The sequence below is a fragment of the Rhinatrema bivittatum genome, chromosome 13 (genome assembly GCF_901001135.1).
Source record: "Rhinatrema bivittatum chromosome 13, aRhiBiv1.1, whole genome shotgun sequence".
NCBI lineage: Eukaryota > Metazoa > Chordata > Amphibia > Gymnophiona > Rhinatrematidae > Rhinatrema > Rhinatrema bivittatum.
Window position 1 is genome coordinate 78,847,671 of NC_042627.1, and position 20,535 is coordinate 78,868,205.

At 47.7% G+C, this 20,535-nt stretch overlaps 1 protein-coding gene across 1 annotated transcript in view; it reads right to left on the reverse strand.

Annotated features, from left to right (window-relative positions):
- Positions 1-230: 230 nt before the first annotated feature.
- The window catches only part of LOC115074753 (immunoglobulin superfamily DCC subclass member 4-like), a 113,931-nt gene continuing 93,626 nt past the window's right edge, over positions 231-20,535 (reverse strand). Inside the window, exons 29-31 of the mRNA XM_029574515.1 lie at positions 5,418-5,652; positions 4,439-4,606; positions 231-3,861 (exon numbers count right to left, since the gene is read on the reverse strand). Of these exons, the coding sequence (XP_029430375.1) occupies positions 3,418-3,861; positions 4,439-4,606; positions 5,418-5,652 (847 nt within the window). The 3' untranslated portion in view covers positions 231-3,417. The remainder of the gene's footprint in view (positions 3,862-4,438; positions 4,607-5,417; positions 5,653-20,535) is intronic.

The following is a 20,535-nucleotide window of genomic DNA, read 5'->3' on the forward strand; positions in this document are numbered from 1 at the left end:
GGCTGCACCCTATCCTGGGTACACAGGGCACACATACACACTGTGCCCCGAGTGTAAAGGCTGCACCCTATCCTGGGTACACAGGGCACACATACACCCTGTGCCCCGCGTGTAAAGGCTGCACCCTATCCTGGGTACGTAGGGCACACCCACACACTGTGCCCTGCGTGTAAAGGCTGCACCCTATCCTGGGTACACAGGGCACACATACACCCTGTGCCCCGCGTGTAAAGGCTGCACCCTATCCTGGGTACACAGGGCACACATACACCCTGTGCCCCGCGTGTAAAGGCTGCACCCTATCCTGGGTACACAGGGCACACCCACACACTGTGCCCTGCGTGTAAAGGCTGCACTCTATCCTGGGTACACAGGGCACACCCACACACTGTGCCCCGAGTGTAAAGGCTGCACCCTATCCTGGGTACACAGGGCACACATACACACTGTGCCCTGCGTGTAAAGGCTGCACCCTATCCTGGGTACACAGGGCACACCCACACACTGTGCCCCGAGTGTAAAGGCTGCACCCTATCCTGGGTACACAGGGCACACATACACCCTGTGCCCCGCGTGTAAAGGCTGCACTCTATCCTGGGTACACAGGGCACACCCACACACTGTGCCCTGCGTGTAAAGGCTGCACTCTATCCTGGGTACACAGGGCACACATACACCCTGTGCCCTGCGTGTAAAGGCTGCACTCTATCCTGGGTACACAGGGCACACCCACACACTGTGCCCTGCGTGTAAAGGCTGCACTCTATCCTGGGTACACAGGGCACACATACACCCTGTGCCCCGAGTGTAAAGGCTGCACCCTATCCTGGGTACACAGGGCACACCCACACACTGTGCCCCGAGTGTAAAGGCTGCACCCTATCCTGGGTACACAGGGTACACATACACACTGTGCCCCGAGTGTAAAGGCTGCACTCTATCCTGGGTACACAGGGCACACATACACACTGTGCCCTGCGTGTAAAGGCTGCACTCTATCCTGGGTACACAGGGCACACCCACACACTGTGCCCCGCGTGTAAAGGCTGCACCCTATCCTGGGTACACAGGGCACACATACACCCTGTGCCCCGCGTGTAAAGGCTGCACCCTATCCTGGGTACGTAGGGCACACCCACACACTGTGCCCCTCGTGTAAAGGCTGCACTCTATCCTGGGTACACAGGGCACACATACACACTGTGCCCCGCGTGTAAAGGCTGCACCCTATCCTGGGTACACAGGGCACACCCACACACTGTGCCCTGCGTGTAAAGGCTGCACTCTATCCTGGGTACACAGGGCACACATACACCCTGTGCCCCGAGTGTAAAGGCTGCACCCTATCCTGGGTACACAGGGCACACATACACCCTGTGCCCCGAGTGTAAAGGCTGCACTCTATCCTGGGTACACAGGGCACACCCACACACTGTGCCCTGCGTGTAAAGGCTGCACTCTATCCTGGGTACACAGGGCACACCCACACACTGTGCCCTACGTGTAAAGGCTGCACTCTATCCTGGGTACACAGGGCACACCCACACACTGTGCCCTGCGTGTAAAGGCTGCACTCTATCCTGGGTACACAGGGCACACATACACCCTGTGCCCTGCGTGTAAAGGCTGCACTCTATCCTGGGTACACAGGGCACACATACACCCTGTGCCCTGCGTGTAAAGGCTGCACTCTATCCTGGGTACACAGGGCACACATACACCCTGTGCCCTGCGTGTAAAGGCTGCACCCTATCCTGGGTACACAGGGCACACCCACACACTGTGCCCTGCGTGTAAAGGCTGCACTCTATCCTGGGTACACAGGGCACACATACACCCTGTGCCCCGAGTGTAAAGGCTGCACCCTATCCTGGGTACACAGGGCACACATACACCCTGTGCCCCGAGTGTAAAGGCTGCACCCTATCCTGGGTACACAGGGCACACCCACACACTGTGCCCCGAGTGTAAAGGCTGCACCCTATCCTGGGTACACAGGGTACACATACACACTGTGCCCCGAGTGTAAAGGCTGCACCCTATCCTGGGTACACAGGGCACACATACACCCTGTGCCCCGCGTGTAAAGGCTGCACCCTATCCTGGGTACGTAGGGCACACCCACACACTGTGCCCCTCGTGTAAAGGCTGCACTCTATCCTGGGTACACAGGGCACACATACACACTGTGCCCTGCGTGTAAAGGCTGCACCCTATCCTGGGTACACAGGGCACACCCACACACTGTGCCCTACGTGTAAAGGCTGCACTCTATCCTGGGTACACAGGGCACACATACACCCTGTGCCCCGAGTGTAAAGGCTGCACCCTATCCTGGGTACACAGGGCACACATACACCCTGTGCCCCGAGTGTAAAGGCTGCACTCTATCCTGGGTACACAGGGCACACCCACACACTGTGCCCTGCGTGTAAAGGCTGCACTCTATCCTGGGTACACAGGGCACACCCACACACTGTGCCCTACGTGTAAAGGCTGCACTCTATCCTGGGTACACAGGGCACACCCACACACTGTGCCCTGCGTGTAAAGGCTGCACTCTATCCTGGGTACACAGGGCACACATACACCCTGTGCCCTGCGTGTAAAGGCTGCACTCTATCCTGGGTACACAGGGCACACATACACCCTGTGCCCTGAGTGTAAAGGCTGCACCCTATCCTGGTTACAATCATGTGATACACTCAGCGTGGCAAAGAGCAAGGAATGTTATTGTGCATCATCTGCAAGCTTGCAAGCTGCGAGTCAGGAACTCAGATTTTAAAATAGAAAATCACAGTGACAAATAGAAAACAAAAATTTGGGTTCCTTAGTGAATTTTGTTCATTTTGAGGTCAGAGATCTAGCCAGGCAATTACAAAGTGAGCTGGCTCGATTCCCAGGGAGAAACTTGCATAGTGGCAAAAAAATCTGCACATACCTTTAGCTAATTAGTCAGAGATTTACATTCTGCCTTCCCTGTTTAGGACAGGGATGCACTACACTCATCTAATTATCTTTCAGGTGCACGAGTGTCATTTTCACACGCTGCATACTTTCTCTTGAAAATTCACTGCAAATTTCGTGGGTACAAACGCCCCCCATACACCTTGCTCCTAGCCAGCTCACTGTACATTGCTTGCTTTAACCCTTAAATAGAAGAGTTATGCAGGACGGGAGGTCCTATTTGGTCTTTTCTCTTCCAAAACGGAGTTTGTATTGTAGAGAAATGCGGCCCTCACACACAGATGTGCACACTCCTAAGGGGCCACAGGACATCTCACCTTGCTCTCCGGCCCTGGGAAAGGCAGAATGGAACCGGCAGAAGTGGGTGGGGTTCGTGAAGTTGGCAGTGTGAGGGCAATGCTTCATAGCTCTCCCGTGATTAAAACCAGGTCCTGGTCTGTCTGCCCAGGGTTATGGACACGTGTTCTCGGTGCCCAGCTGGCCTGGAGAGACAGGCCTACACCTGGGCAAGTGTGCCTGTGGCCCGTGCTCTGCCAGAAAGCCACTGTCTTTATCGTCTGCTGTGGCAGCGTGGCACCCACTGTTTTTGGGGAAGCTGTTGCTCAGGCCATGGCCTTTGCCAGGCTCCCCTTGCTCAGTAAGTACGAGAAGGTCCAGTCCTCCATCTCCTCCTTCAGCTCCAGGCTCGCTCTGTCTTAAGCGGCTGCTGCTCTGCGGGGTTCTGGAGGCTGGGGGAGAGCACTCTGACCCCTGCTCCTCAGCGGCTCTGGCCTCGGACCCCTCACTCTGGCCACCACAGGCTCTCTGAGATGCAGAAAAACGTGAATGGACAATGACATCAGCTTCCACTTGGTTGCAGCTCGCAGGCAGACCTCTGCGGTTCTTTGTTTCATTCTGCGTTCAAAGGAGAGCAAAGGTCAAGGAAGGCCAGGGCTAATCGGGCACAGCCGTGAGGGAGTGCTCCAGGACTCTGGGGCAAGGCCCTGTTCCGCTGTGACTTGGCCGTGCGAGCCAATCCCGATTCCCCTAGGCCAGCCCTGCTCTGCGCCCCATGACTCACACAAACCCCCCCGGTCCTGAGTGCAGCCAGCACTGCAAGCCCCTCCAGAAGCAGAGTCAAGACTGACTTTTTCTGCAAAGGAGACTCTTTGCCCTTCAAAGACAGCGTTTCCCTATACAAATACATAAAATGGTCTTAAACTCCCCTTAGGGAAGGGAAGCATGAAGGAGGATTGCCTATGCTCGGTATTAGTAAGGGGGAATGGCTACCTTTTCACTGTTTTGGGGAAACCAAATGTTTTTTTTGGCCCAGGGATGCAAACAAAATACACGAAAGCCTGGGGGAGGCCCTGCCAGGCCTCTTGGGGCCCCCCCCCCCTCTGTTCCTGTGAAAGCACCACCCCGCTGAAGAGGGAACTCCTCGTGGACTGGAAAAGTTAATGGTGGTCCGTTCAGTTTTGTCCGCTCTCACCTTGCTCCCCCTGAGAGGAGGGGGTGGTGACCCCCGCCCCTGACCAGAATTTGCCGCTGGCCTCAGAGCTCCATTGACGGCTGCGGGCGGAGGATCGCTGGTGATGCTGTCCCTGTGGCGGGTGATGTTACTGGCCCAGGCTTGATGGATGGATCCGTTCCAAGCAGGCTGCACAGAAAAACAGGGAGTCACTCCGGGAGACCAAGTTCTGCTAGTGGGAGAGAGGAAAAGCTTCGGGATAAAGGCCCCAGCGTAAAAGGAGACGGGATAGCACAGCAGATAGAAAAGGTCATTGAGGAGGCTCAGCGGGAGATCAGAGGAAGCAGAGGAGCAGACAAGATGGGGAACTGGAAGGGAGGGGGAGGGCAAGATGCTCTTCAGCAAGACATTCCCATAGCCACAGGAGGACACAGAAAGTGGGCAGAAAACCCACCATGGCCTATTGAACTCCCTGACTCCACAGCCAGAACAGGGATAAGCATTTGTTTCTTACTTCATGTGCATATATTTTTATGCTTGTAAACATCAAATATGAGTGCATAAAATTGAAGATTTGAAAAAAAAACACAACAAAAAAAGGAACATTTTTCCCATGTGCACTCCTAATGTACAATGAATATGCATTAGATAAATTTGCATATAACCCGGTATACGGAAAAGTATCTCCTGCATGTTTGTGGATTGTTGGTGCCTGCTTGCCTTTAATCTTCTGCATTCAATGTACACAACTCTCCTTCCACCTCCACTGAGGCCCCATGGCCATGCCCTTTAAATGATTACTTAATTATGGCCAGTGACTATACAAAAGGAAAATGTCCAGGTTGTGTAAGGAGGCTGTGGAGGAGAGAATGCTGAAGGGTATTATGGAGAAGTTCCTAAAATGAAAATGGAGCTAGACCAAAACAGTTTTTTAAAATTTCCAAATTTGGCAATCCCACTATGGGGTCCCCAGGACAGATCTGAAAAGCCATGAGGGTACCTTCAGTTTCACATGCTGGCTCTCTTCTGGAAGATGGGTCCTTATCAGTCTGCGGCCCTCTGACAGCTCTGAGGTCTTGCTGACAGAGAGAGAAAGATCTTCCCCCCTTGCGGACACGAGAGACTCCAACTCATGACAGTCAGAGCAGGGGGTCTCCACCGTGGCACCTTGCCGCACCCTGGGGTAGTACGAGGGATTTCCTGTAGATGGTGGATCTATGCTTGCTGCATCTTCTCTGTAACAAGAGAGACAAAGAATCCTATTAGGGTCTGTGCCATAACTGGATTCCTATCGCTCTGCAGGGATATACATTCGTTTAAAACTAATGTGACATTCGAAACAAATGGGTCCCATTCATTTCATTCGTGGGGGTTCTGAAATGAATGGAGACCATCCCATGAATGAAACATATCCTATTTGTTTCATTCCCCATTCATTTCCATGGGCTACTGAAGTCTATGGGCCATTTATTAATTTATTTCAACATATTTATATGCCACTTATACACAGCTCTAGGCAGCTTACAATAAAACATTCATAAACTTAAAATCCCATTCCAGATAAAACAGTAAATAACAATCTACTTGTCAATAGAGATCAGCTTTTTGGAGTTAAAGGACCCAAACACAGATTTATAATCATTTGAGCTCTGACCTGTGTGCACACAAAGCAGAGATATAAAAATGAAAGGTACAAGGATGACTCAACAGGAATATAAGCAGACAGTGGATGTATGGATTCTGCAAGAACAGAGGGCAGGCAGTGCAAACATAGACAATGTGCAACTCAGGGATACAGAGCAGCCAGTGGAAGAAAGGAAGAGGAATATGAGCCACAGATGTTGAGGGGGATTAGACAACAGGTGCAGTGCCAATTAGTAACTATAAACTAAAGTAGCCAGCCAGCCCTTCCCTGTGAGTCATGGGTGACCTCACAGGCTTGTCACAGACTGGTGAGCACTGGGCAGGACTTGTTGGCAAGCAGACCACAGAGACAACATATCAGAGTGAAGTATGTTTCTATTCCAGGCTCTGGATCGAGCGATGCTGATCATGGAGTCTGGGCATGTGCAAGGAGTACTGTGCATTTCTTCTGACACTTTGTTCTGGAAAGAAGTTGTATAATGTGCTTTGCTTTCACAGATTGTTTGTTCAAAACTTTAAAAATTCATTTGTACTTCAACTTCAGAAAAAATCTTTTTTTGTCTGTCTGCTGCTTGAATACTGCTGCACTGGTCTCACCCCCTGAGAAAGGAAAGCAATGCCAGTCAGCCAGCAGAGGCTCTTTGCTGCTGATTGTTTTCTCCCCAGGGGAGGGTGCAGGCAGGGTCTGGGTGTGGGTGGGAGAAAGTGGGGAGAGTTGCAGTGGAGCAGCAGTGCCAGAACAAAGTGGTTTTTTTTTTCTTTGCTGGGTGGGCAATGCAGAACACCTCTGTCTGACTACTTGTTATGCCCCCAATACCACCATAGGGAACTTACTACCTCATGTCAAGCTGCCATACCCCTAATACCACCATAGGGAACTTACTACCTCCTGTCAAGCTGCCATACCCCTAATACCACCATAGGGAACTTACTACCTCCTGTCAAGCTGCCATACCCCCAATACCACCATAGGGAACTTACTACCTCCTGTCAAGCTGCCATACCCCTAATACCACCATAGGGAACTTACTACCTCCTGTCAAGCTGCCATACCCCTAATACCACCATAGGGAACTTACTACCTCCTGTCAAGCTGCCATACCCCCAATACCACCATAGGGAACTTACTACCTCCTGTCAAGCTACCATACCCTGAATACCACCATAGGGAACTTACTACCTCATGTCAAGCTACCATACCCTGAATACCACCATAGGGAACTTACTACCTCAAGTCAAGCTGCCATACCCCGAATACCACCATAGGGAACTTACTACCTCCTGTCAAGCTGCCATACCCCCAATGCCACCATAGGGAACTTTTATTTTATTTATTTATTTAACGGTTTTATATACTGACATACATCAATGATATCACATCGGTTCACAGCGAAACAAGAAACTAGTGCCTGTGGCGGCACTTTACATTGAACAAGTTTAACATAATACAATTAGAACATATTGAAACATAATAATTAGAGAGTAAGGAAAGGTAGGGGAAATAAAGCATTAATCTAAAATTAAAATAACATGAATACAAGAGGGTAAAAAGAGAAAAAAGGAGGAAAAGTGACAGAAGAATGAAATTAGATTAATAAATTAGTGTAGGCAAAGATTGCAGGTATATACAAAATGTACAATTATAGGGAATAACATGAAATAACAAATGTGAAGGGAAGGGGTGAGGAGAGGGGGGGAGAAGAAGAGGTAGGGAGGGGGGTAGGGTAACAGAAGGGAGTGAGAGGAGGAATGATGCTATGCTTAGGGAGAAACCAGTTCGAGGGGGGACTCATCCGCATTTAGTGAAAATCTGGGTCAAGGGGGACATGTCAAGCTGCCATACCCCCAGTACCACCATAGGGAAGTTACTACCTCATGTCAAGCTGCCATACCCTGAATACCACCATAGGGAACTTACTACCTCATGTCAAGCTGCCAATACCCCTAATACCACCATAGGGAACTTACTACCTCATGTCAAGCTGCCATACCCTAATACCACCATAGGGAACTTACTACCTCATGTCAAACTGCCATACCCCCAATGCCACCATAGGGCGCTTACTACCTCATGTCAAGCTGCCATACCCCCAAGTACCCACCATAGGGAAGTATTACTACCTCATGTCAAGCTGCCATATCCCAGAAATCAAGACATAGAACAGCCAGAGTTCAACTACAGACTTGGGAAAAGCTTTCTTAATAAAGCAACTCTCACAAACTTATCAGGAAACTATTGTGGGGTCTGCCTTTGGAGCCTTGGAGTATTCCTCCCACACTAGCTTTCTTCTTGGTTTGTTGTACTGGGGTGTTTTGTCCCCAGAACAAAACATGAAAAAAAGACAAAAAGTTACCGGTTTTTACTACAACGGCACCTGTTCTAAATATCTTTTTCTTCTACGCCTCCACAATCCCAGTCTGGGTCTCCCGCCAGTTTGATAGTTGATTATAATGGGGTGACTTGTCCACAAAAACCTTTAGTTAGAAAGAAGAAATATAGACTTCACCAGAAAGATGCTCAAGAGAAACCATTTTGATTTTCTGAATGCAGGGCAGGTGCAAGGGTATTAGGCTCCCTAGGTGAACCTTCTGCCTTGCACCTGCCCTGCGCCCCCACCCCCCCCGGTCACACATTGTCCCTGTTTTGGATCCTTATGCTATTCATATCACAGTTTAGGGACCTTGGAATTCTTTCCCCTTCTGATGATTATTCCCACCAGTTTCACGAGAATTGATGAGAAAACCCCAATTCTGGAGCCCAAAATAGGCTGCAATGCTTCCCCTACTGACTTTATTGGCAAATGAAAAAATGAATAAGACAAATAATTTTTTCATTCGAAATTAATGAAATGAATTTAGATCCCCACAAATTGAATGAATGAAACAAAACAAATTTGTTTTCTGCATATCCCTATCGCTCTATACCAAGTGTCACCCACAATGTTAAAAGTTACTGTACGATAGATGTGACAGCCCAGGAAAAAAAAGAAAATATGAGGAACATACACCCCCACCACACACACACACACAGATATACACACACAGACACACACACACACGCATGCTTTCTGTCCATTCGTTTCTACCAAAGGCCAGAAGTGGAAAAACAGAAAATACTTTTTATGAAATAGTTTCTTTTAGAATGATGTGAAATGCTTTTATTTATCATTTTAAGTCAGTTAACAAGTTAATACAACTTGACCAGAAATGCTATACAGAGATCAAATTAGATAAGAAATTATCATAATAGGAAATATAAGATCTCTACAATACACTGTCAGACCACAAAAAAAAGGGATTCCGATAGCAATTACGAGAAGAAATACAATGAGTTAAACAAAGAAAGAAGAAAAAAGCCAAGTTACACTAGGGGGCAGATTTTCAAAAGGTTTCGCTCGCCGGGCCTATTTTCAAAAGGCCCGGTGACGAGCGTAATTTGCCACTGTGTTGGAGGATCGCGTGCCAGCAGGCGTAACCTCCAGGCAGGCGCAAAAGGTTTGACAAGAATTTTGAGAGGGTTAGAGTAGGGCTGGGGGGGGGGGGGGGGGAGGGAATGAGGGAAGCCGCGGGCGTCGGCGTGCACCCCCCCTTGCATGCGCTGACCCCTGATTTTATAACTTGCGCAGGCCTGCGTGCGCAAGTTATAAAATCGGGCATACATGTGTGCGTGCAGGGTAGCGGGTGCACATGCACGCCCGCGCGCTGGTTTGAAAATCTACCCCAAGGGTCTACAAATATATATACATTGAACTCAGATAATTATGAGTTGGCTATAGGGGTTGCGGTATCCTGTCTGATTTTTTCATAAGAAAAAGATTAAGCTGGGAGGGATAAAAAAAAACCCCACATACTTAACCCCTTGACATTTAATGACACATTTTCAGGGGAAATAGAGCCAAAAAAAACACCCAAACTAACAACAGCAGGACACATTAGCAAAAGTAGTTTCCTTTTAGATTATGTTACTTTAGATACATCTGAGAAGATACGAATTTAATCCTAAAAAGAAATCTCTCTCTTACGAAAGAACATTTTCAAAATAAAGTCCCGATCAGAGTCCAAGGCAAAGGTGACAATTAAAGTAGAAGATGCAATGGCCTCTACCATTGAATTTTCAAGGAAGGAGGATAGATGAGAAGAATCAGCGGGACCAGCATCTGCAGAAGTATTATTCGGATGAGAAACTTTCAAATTTGGTAGATAAAGCTTTTGAGATAGATGGAAGGATGGAAGCAGATTTTCTTCGATGGATAACACTTCCATAAAATATCTGCCTAACATCTCAACCAACATAGCAAACCTTTTCTTTGGAAAATGTAAAATCCTAAGGTTACAACGACGTACAGTATTTTCCAAGTTCTCCATTTTATTTTGCAGGAACAAATGTCCAGCTGAGATGGTATCAACTGAATTTTGTAAGGTTGCCCCTTAGGCTGAAAAGATTCCACTTGAGATTAAATTTCCAGCAATTGAGACTGAGCATTGAATGTGTTGGAAAATTCACGTTGCTGAGAAAACAAATTGTGAGACCTGGTTGGATAAGTTAGGTAATGGCTTTCCATACTATGTCCAAAGTGATGTTATTGGGTTTTGGCAAGAAGGAATAATTACCTCAGAAGAAGCCGCTCCACAAGACCCAGCCGTTGTATGAGTAGAGAAATAACAGACAAGGATTCAGCTCCCCATTAAGCCGGTGCTGGCTCCACCCAGTGCTGAAACTGCCGGCTGAGTGAGATCATTGGGGTGCGACGGGAGCCAAACCGATCACGTCAGCACCACCCACTGGGGGGCCAGGCTGGGGAGGGGATACGATGGCCATGGAGAAAAAGATGATTCAAGGTGCTGATAACGAAGGAACACCTTTCGAGTGACCACCCAAGGACGCCTCCACGGAAACCCGGCAGAGAACTCCTGGCTCCGAACAACATGCTGATCCATCGGGCCAAAGGAAGATGAACCTTCCAAAATATCGGGGGAATGCTCTGGCCCTGCCCTTCCTCATACCCATTGCAGCAGGAAAGGTATGAGGATTAAATGGAAATGAAGAAATAAAAGGCAAAGGGAAGGCCGATGGAGCACCACCCTTAGTGTGCGGCCATCTTGGATCCACGTGAAATGCTTTCTCAAGACATGTTTTTAAAATGTTATCACTACCTGTCCATTAGTCTCTCAAAATGCTTAGTAATAACTATGCAATACAAGGAAATAAGGTCCCGAAAATATAAGACAATTCCAATTCTAATCCTGTATACGATAGTTACATATGCATTTCTGCCCTGGCCCTTCATCTCTACTAGAGAAACACAGGCCTTCCAAGGGCCTGCCTTCTGCCTTCCTCTGATTTGGTAAGTCCTGGAGATCTTGTCCTCTTGACTGGGCCGCTGTTCATTCTCTGACCTCTGAGCACTGGCCCACTGCCCTTCACCCTGCTAAAGGGAAACCAACAGTCTACTGCCCTGCCTGCTTGTGTGCAGTGAGTTAAAAGAAAGCCCAAAGGGGCTATTGATGTGGCGAGCAAAACCTCAGGAGAAAACTGAACCTTCAGGACTAACTGGCTTGGAGCCTGCTTCCTCCTTCATCTCGACCCATCCTGCCCTGACACCAGGAAGATCCATACAAAGAACTGCATTTCAGACAGCACAGAGGAGCTGAAAGCCTAGGGGTCTGTACTGTGTAAGCCAGGGAGCCAGAAAGTTATCCAACAGAATTACTTGGACATTCAGCAGGGGATCATAAACAGAAATTTACCCAGCTAAAGTCAACGGAACCCTGGTAACTTTAGGACAACCCTGCACCGTTCTGACTGTTTTTGAAAATCAGTATTATTAACTAAAATTGCCTTTGCCTCTGGCATGACCGGACTTAACAGACCTATCAGGACAACTTTGAGATAGCACCAAATCCAGAGAATACGCTAGCCAGGGGCTAAAAATAATGACATTGGTGGCAGTGGGGGTAAATGCTGCCCTTGTAAGGAGCCTGGTGCTTCTGGCTCCCTTTGTGGCTGAATAGGCAAGCCATTGGGGTTTTGGTTGATTTACAGAAGCGGAGGGGGCACAGTCTGGGGCTCAGTTGGGCCGACGTTCAGGTTCAGTCTCCTGCCCAATACGACGTTTGGTGGCCAGCGACAGAGAAGAGTCGGAGATCGCCGGCTGTCCGTCCTCTCGCCTGGAAGCAGCAGTGTATAGTTGCTGGGGGGGGGCCTGGCGTGAAGCCGCCACAGGACCTTTGACCTGGTGGTTTTAGGAAGCCGGAGCTGTGTGGCTGCCGAGGGCGGCTGCAGTGCAGGGTCTGCTTCCTCCTGCTAGGACCGGAATCAATGCTGCGAGTCCATGCACAAGCGGGGATGTGTTTTCGTTTGAAACACAGACAATCTGTATATCATTTCTTCATATCGTTTTTAAAAAGAGACGATAGAAAAGAACCCACAACATTTTGCTTTTTTTTTTTAAATTTTCTGTCATTTTTAGTGCACACTATTTTCCAAAATTAAAAAAAAACCCCAGCCCCCAACAAACAAAATTTCTGCTACAACCTCCCCCCCAGTGAAAACGATATTATTTGGCCTGCACACCCCGACGGAGCAGTGGCTGAGAAAATACTGCAGTAGATGACCCTGGAAGCAGCTGCAGTAAATCTGGGAGTCCTGCCTCCCACATTTCTTCTGTAACCTCAGCATCACATGGTGCGGCTTCATCAGGAAATACAGAACCTTTTCAACCAACTATAGACAACAGACTCCCAATTATAACCTCTGTGGACCAGATGACACCAGAAGCTCAAGAAAAAAACCCAAAAACAACCGCAATCACGCTCTTGGAGAAGAATGGATGTTTTTAGGACACCGCTGCAAACACACACTGGCAGGCAGCCATGAGATGATTAAGGTTACCAGGCTGTTTGCGCAGCAGATCTGTTCTAGAGGCTGAATATGAACATAGAATGCAAGCTGTGCAAGAAAAGATGAAAAGTTCTGTGTCTTATGGTACTTACAGATGAACATTTCAATGAAGCTGTATAAAGAGCACGGAAAGACTTATTGCAGGCATGCATGGGAAACTACTCTGCACAACCTGCGCAATGGTAAAATATTTGCTTTGCTGACCGACCATGCAAGTCAAATGAAAGCAACATGGGGGCTTCATAGTGGACAAATCCCGTGTGCACGTATTACCTCAAGAAGCTGTGCTTCCTTTAAAATATTTTTATGTCTAAATAACTACAGCTCTGAGCGGCTTACAGCAATACGCTCATAACAACAGAGCAGATAGTTTGCAAACAAACAGGTCTCAGCCCAACAACAACAGTATATGTTCTCAGATTCCCAGAATGGCTCAGATAACGTCAGAAAAAAAAGCAAGCTGAACACGGTGGTCCTTCAACAGCTTCGGAATTATTTTTGCAAGTTGCTAATCGCGAGTCCACGGGAAAATGCATTCCACGTTTCAGGAGTGGCCACTGAGAAAGCTCTCTCACGAGTTTCAACAAGCCAGGCATTATGTGGCGAAGAGACCTCCAAGTAAACCTCAACTGGATGGAGTTACCACAGGTGCACGGGCCAAAAAAACGTTGCGTCATCTCATGTCACATCATGTCATAAATGTTTTCCCTTTTTTATATTTTTTTTCCCATTTTTTGACATTACGGAAAGAGTATGCACTATTTCTGACTAATATGCACTATGTCTGAGGAGTGCGCACTAGTCAGAAACAAATGAGCACTAAAACCAATAGAATTAAAAACATAGAGCCCAATACTGAAACACTACTTAGGATTTATCCAGCTATGTTCAGTGGGCTACATTTATCAGATAAGTCAGCTATCCAGCTAGCAGGCCGATACAGTACAGTGCGCTCCGGCAGAGCACTGTACTGTGCAGCCAAGCCACACATTTTACTTTCAGAAATTAGCGCCTACCCAAAGGTAGGCGCTAATTTCTGCCGGCACCGGGAAAGTGCACAGAAAAGCAGTAAAAACCTCCGACTTAATATCATGGCGATATTAAGTCGGAGGTCACAAAAGTAAAAAATAATTAAAAAAAAAAAATTTAAAAAAATCGGTCCACGGCTCGCAGGTTGAAAACCGAACGCTCAATTTTGCCGGCGTCCGGTTTCCAAACCCATGGTTGTCAGCGGGTTTGAGAACAGACGCCGGCAAAATTGAGCGTCGGCTGTCAAACTCGCTGACAGCTGCCACTCTTGTCAAAAAAAAAAAAAGAGGCGCTAGGGAGGCGCTAGTGTCCCTAGCGCCTCTTTTTACCACGGGCCCTCATTCAAATACTGAATCGCGCGCGCACACGAGAGCGGGCGCTCACCCGCTTTTCCTGCGACTTTACTGAAACGGCCTGTAAGTAAATAATGAAATAATTAATGGGCAGGGATGGCAAGATCAGGGCGATGCTACATATCTGGTTATCATGATCAGAAAACTGCCTATATTCAGCTTTATCAGATTAAGTTACTGAATAAGTTTAGATCTGCTCAATAGCCGCTCTAAAGTTATGCAGACATAAAACTTATTCTTATGTTTTCACCTGCTATACAGCCTCACCCTACCTATGTCGTGTCCCCAACAGCAGAGGTCTGCTTGGAGCTCTGTGCCGTGCTGTCCCCATCAGCTCCTCAAACTCAACCTGTGGTGTAGCCTCCAGGTCTCCAGCCTTGCCAAGCTCCTCCTCCTGGCCTGCACCACATCCAAGCCTCAGCCCTCCATAATCCAGCTTTGCCAAACTCTCCTCACCTTCGCTCGTTGCCCTAGCCACTGATGTCTTGTGGCTTATCTAGGCCTATCCTTGTCTTGCCTTGTGGCCTCCAGGCCTTCCTGCTCCTTCCCTTTCCTTCTGGCCTTTCTAGGCCTCGTCTTGCTCTGTCGGCTATCTAGGCATTTTCATTGTCTTGCCCCTCCCTGCCTAACGCTGCTTGCGGGCCTTTATGTTCCACGTTCCGGGTTGTCCATGACTCGCCCTGTCCTGTCTTTGTCCAGCTCCTGATCCAGTCCTTGCCTGCCCTCTGTTTCTGTCCAAGCCTTCCTCAGACTCACAATGATGTGCTGCCACCACAGAGACCCTGCTGGCCCCCTAAAACCCAAGGGGATGGGGCAGGTTAGGGCGGAAAGACCAGCCCTAGCCCTTTCCCTGCAGTCCTCCAACCAGGAACCGAGCCATAACACTTATCTGGATCACTAGAGCTTATTCTGGTTATATTTAGCAGCGCAGCCTTGCTGCTGAATCTCTCTCTAAGTTAGCCGGTTAAGTAATATCTGGATAACTTATTTATTTATTTAAATGATTTTTATCTACGATAGCTGTTTGCACATCGTATCGGTTCCAGAAAACTAAAACTTTTTGACAGTGTCATTAAACAGAACTTTGGCACTGCCATTACATAGAACAGTAAACTTTGCATAGAATAGAAGAACATCAGCAAACAGAAAATGGGTAACTATTTACAAGAAACGAAGGTTCCTAAAATTGGGAGCAGATGAAGGAGAAGTTAAACAAACGTACATTGTGAAGGTACTACATGTAAGGCACTGTAACTATATAAGGAAATCAAAGGGGAGAAGGGAGATGAGAGAAGAGTCAAGCAGAAGCACATTGTAAATGGTGATACCAGGAATGATTATACACCACTTGGGGGACATCAGGAGGATGGTTGTTGAGGGAGGGGTAACTTAGATAGCCGGATATCTTTGAAACATTGGGCCCACAAAGTCTTTCATTTTGGAAAATGACAAGAAACGACAGACAAGGCCACTGATTACTGTCTATGTCGTTTCCCTAGAAGTTACACACTGGTCAGCATTTATAAACGAGCAAAAGAAGTTATAAGGTGTGAACAATCTGCTCAGACTGTACCCAAAGTCTTTAAGGAAGAAGAAAATGGTTTGCAGTGAAACTTGGAATAAAACCTGCCGGGGGGGGGGGGCGCAGTGGTTATCTCATTTGAAACAAAGATATTTAAATACCGTCAGGAACACAAGAAACCTGTACCATTCAGCTGCAGATCCTACATCAGCTCCTTGGGCCATCACGGCTGCTGGATCACAAGGTGCACTGTCAGACATTTCTGATCTTATGTCTCGGATAAAATCAGCCCTGGTGGACAATCGACGGCTTCTCCACTTACAATGAGGAAGAACGAAAAACCGAGAAGGGCCTGCATTCGAAGACAGGAAGAATTTTGTCACCAACGAACTCGCGCTCTGCCGCAGATGCAGGAAACAAAAAGGTAATTAATGTTAGCAACGAGGCGGGATTCCTACCGCACGTGGCTGGTTTCCCAAGCGAGCAGCAGCCTTGGGACCCGATGGTGATACAGAATACCAGGGGTGCAAACTAGGGCTCTGCCGAGCAGCACCGCAGCCCCCTGATCCCCGCCTGCTCTCTGGGCTGCTTCGGATCCCTCCACCTTCTGCAGCTCATGCAAGGAAACGGGTCCACGCTCAGATCCACGGGCGTGGAGGAGAAGCTCCATGCAGCCGTCCGGTCTAGTAACGTCCATGAAGGAAAACACGAGAGTTGCAGTCTGAATTAGAAGGCATTCATCTTTCAGCCAGAAACTAGAGAGAGGCAAGGGGTTTTCAGGGACGAGAGATTGTGAGAGGAGGAGGATTTAACGGCTGATGATTACAGTGTGAGCTCTCTGCACTATGGCTTTCTGAAGCCTTTTCTTCCCTTGCATTTAATGACTATGATTACGAGCTTGAGTAGAAGGTGAACATTTTCATCCGTTGAGCAGAGTCTTATCCAGATTTTGTCTATTGTGTAAATAATGGCATGTTTCTTGTGGCTAATTTTCTTCAGTCAGAAGATGATACACTATAATAATAATATTTATATTTTATAGCCAGCGCTGTACAATGGGGATAGGTATTCAGATAAGAAGGACATTGAAAAGTAGAAATGCCCTTAGTTGTGTATTAAAGAAATTAAAAATCTTATGTGCTAACTGAGCTCCACAGACTCATTTTCAGTCTTGAAACAGTAAAGTCCCTTTTTCTTCAAACACCTTTTCAAATCCCTTTTCTTCAAACACCCATGTTCTGCTTCCCTGTTTTAATGTAACTTTCGCTTCCTGTGTTAACTGGTTTCCCCCCCTTGTTTATTGTAAACCAGTACGATAAGACCTTGTCTTGAGCATCGGTATATTAAAAGAACTTAAATAAAGTACAAAGGTTACAAAAATAAATATTTCCAATGTTTCCAAAAATGAGGCTCAAAAAAAAAAAAAGATTTTTTTCGTGGCTTTCTGGAAATGTTCTCTCTCTGCTTGTGAACGTCAGCCCTTTGGGTAAAGCAGATTTGCTTACTTGTAAACAGGATTCTCTGTAGACAGCAGGATGAATTAGCCAATACACGACATATGAGAGCAACTTGGACCCAGTTCTCAGAGCTCAGTAGGCATGTGCGGGAGCTCCCGTGTGCTCGCGCTGCTTTGGCTGGTCGGGTATTGTCACTGCTCACATGTAGACAGGCGAGCGTCATGCCCTTTTCATGGCTGATCTGTGCTCTACTAGATCTCTCCGGATGAGAGTTTTTACGCTCCTGGGTGCACCAGTGCTTCCGTGGGGAGAGCAGTCCAGAAATACCACAACAAAGGTGGGGACTGTTCAGCAAGCTGCAAACATGTGAAGCCCTTTAATTGACATCTATAGGGTCACTGCTCGCTCAAGGACAGTCTTGGGACAGCTGAAGAAGAGCAAGGGAGGACCTGAATCCCGTGTCTGGTGTCTTGCTTTCGGACTGCGGCATCCCCGCTCCCTCTGGTGGCAGTCTCTCAGGTGGCCCGGGGCACTCTAGCACCGAGTGTTACTGATGAAAAGGTCAGCCGCTTCTAGGCTGCCCTCTGTGGTAATCGTCGGGTCCTGGCATACCCACTGTCACAAGGGTGGGTCCAAGCCACAAATAATATAAATTCAGCTACTTCAGTGCCTACCTTCCCCCTCAGGCTGAAATAATTTCCAACCTATATCTTAATTAGTAGAAAAGGCTTTCATGGACTCTCCCTGGGTTGAATGATTCCCCACTGAACTGCTGGTAACACGTCTGGGGTGCACCCAGCTCTCTCAAGTATGGGGCTTTAATGTCTACATAGCTGGCCCTTCCATCAGGGTTTGCAGCTTGAAAGGCAGCCCGGTATGTACTCCACATGGACTCTAGCCATTTTGACAGCTAGGCGGGTAGTTCAGAATTAAGCAAAAAGAGTCTAGATTTTCACCTGGAGTCATCTTAATACACACGGGAGCTGGTGTGGGAGGCTGTGCTGTAGTTGCTTGCAGCGTTTGTGCTATGTGGATCAGTAACAGCTGTTGCTGACTGAATTGTTCTTGTTCCACCTACTGCTAAGCATACTGGCTCTCTACCACTGTCTGTAGTTGCTGCTGTTCCTCTGTGAGATCCTCCATAGTCATGTTATTTTTGACTTAATGTGCTCTGGTGATGCAGGAGGCTTCTTCTTTAGTCTCGGGAGAGGGGAAAGAAAAACACCGTAGCCGTCCGGCTCTAATGCACTACCCTTCCCTATCTGTCCAGGCAGGGTTAGTCCACTTAGCCGCTATTCTTAATTCTCCTGCTGAAAGGCCCCCGGGGGGGGGGGGGGGGGGGCGGGGCAGGGGGTAGTTGCTGCTTTTTTTTTTTTCCTTTTCATCGTTGATCTCAGTCTTTTGCTGGTCCTTACAGCAGAAATCCCACTGCCACCACCATATGTGATGCCGTGTGAGTGGCTAAGTGGACTCCAGCCTTTCTCCACAGAAAATGTTTTATTCATGATTGAAACAGAACAGGAAGAAATAGCCTGCTTACCTCAGCAGCATAAACCAAGACTTTCCAACATTCACAGCCTTCCTCTCCCCCAGGGCCTCTCCGTTCCCTCCTGGGCCTGCTCTCTTAATCCTCTGCTCAGGAAAACACCCTGGGAACAGGATTCCCTTCTGGGCTGTGCCTGAAGTGGACCAGGCCAAATGTCCGCGTCCTGATCTTTTAAGGGGGTCTGGAAACGCATTACTTAACAATGTGCTAAGGCCTGAAGATAAGAGGAAGAACCAGATATTAAAGCAAGTCAGGCCACAGAAGAAGGGATCCAGATGGCTGGCCCCAAACCAAAATGAAACTATAGGATATTCCGGTTGAAGGCTTGTAGCTGAAATCAATACATTCCCCATCTCTTTTGGAAGGTGGAAAGAGGAGACTACTGCTTGCTCAGCATACATGCCATGCAGGGCTGGTGCTAGCATTTTGCTGCCCTGTGTGAACAATTACTACGCTGCCTCCCCCTTCGATTTATTCAGGCTCTGCCCCAGTTCCCTCCAGCAATCTATATATATTTTTTTAAACTAATACTGGCCCACCACTCTCAACCAGGAAAGGCAGCTGGTAATAAGCGAAGCTCTAGCTGGTCCCGCCACAGGGCTCCTCCACCAGCTGCCAGTGTGGGCCTAGTGGCTGGCCTCACTAGGTTGCACCAACCACACTGCAGTACCAAGGGTCCACCATTCCTGCAGATGTTACATTACCATTCTTCATAAAACAAATAATAAAATCAAGAAATATAAAATATTAATCAGTAAAATCATATTCATAAAAAGAATAAGTATTTCAAACCAGTTAATGAATAGAATATCCAAAATTTCTCAAACATCAATAAAATATTTCCAACATCTCATAAATAAAAAAATCAATAATTAAAAAATGTTTCTGTTACCCAAAAAAAACAATAAAATATTTCAAACAGCAGAAGAAACATCAAATTACAACCCAATAATTAAACTAATAAGCATTAAAAAATCTCCTGCTTTCCATACTTGGGATCTTTCGATTTCAGTCATGAATTGGGGAAGGCAAATCCACACAAACTTTAATCTTTGCCCTCTGTCTCACACACACACAATTGAAGATAAATTCTCTCACACCACTCCCTCTCATATACATGCCTATGCTTTCACACACACGGGTTCTCGCTCTATTTCCTTCACAGACAACTTATGTGTGTGTGCATGTCTTGAGAGCCTAGATATGAAACATAGATGCTCACAGACCCACACAGACACACACATACACACAGGCTCTCACATAGATACACTACACACACAAGCTCTCACACAGTCATGCACCACAAGCTCTGACACAGACACACGGCCTGCTCTTCAGGCCGTGATGGGATGAGCTCCACCATGGCCAGTCGGCCTTTCTGTGCTGAGTGGAGGGGGTGGGGGCAGGAGCTGTGTGTGCCCATGGAGAAGTTGTAGATGGGTACACACACATGCAGATTAAGGTAATACCGCAGCCTCTCTATTTCATCTGCTGGTGGCCAGTGGCCTCTCTTCTTCTTCGGGCCGCCAGCAGGTTGGGGCTCTGCCGACCCCCCGGGCAAATGCATGCTATGAACACCGTTTGCATTGGGCCTGATGCCGTGAGGACCCAGTGATGGCAGAGTCTGCCACCATCCTGAGTGATGAGCACTGCAGACATCCCCAAT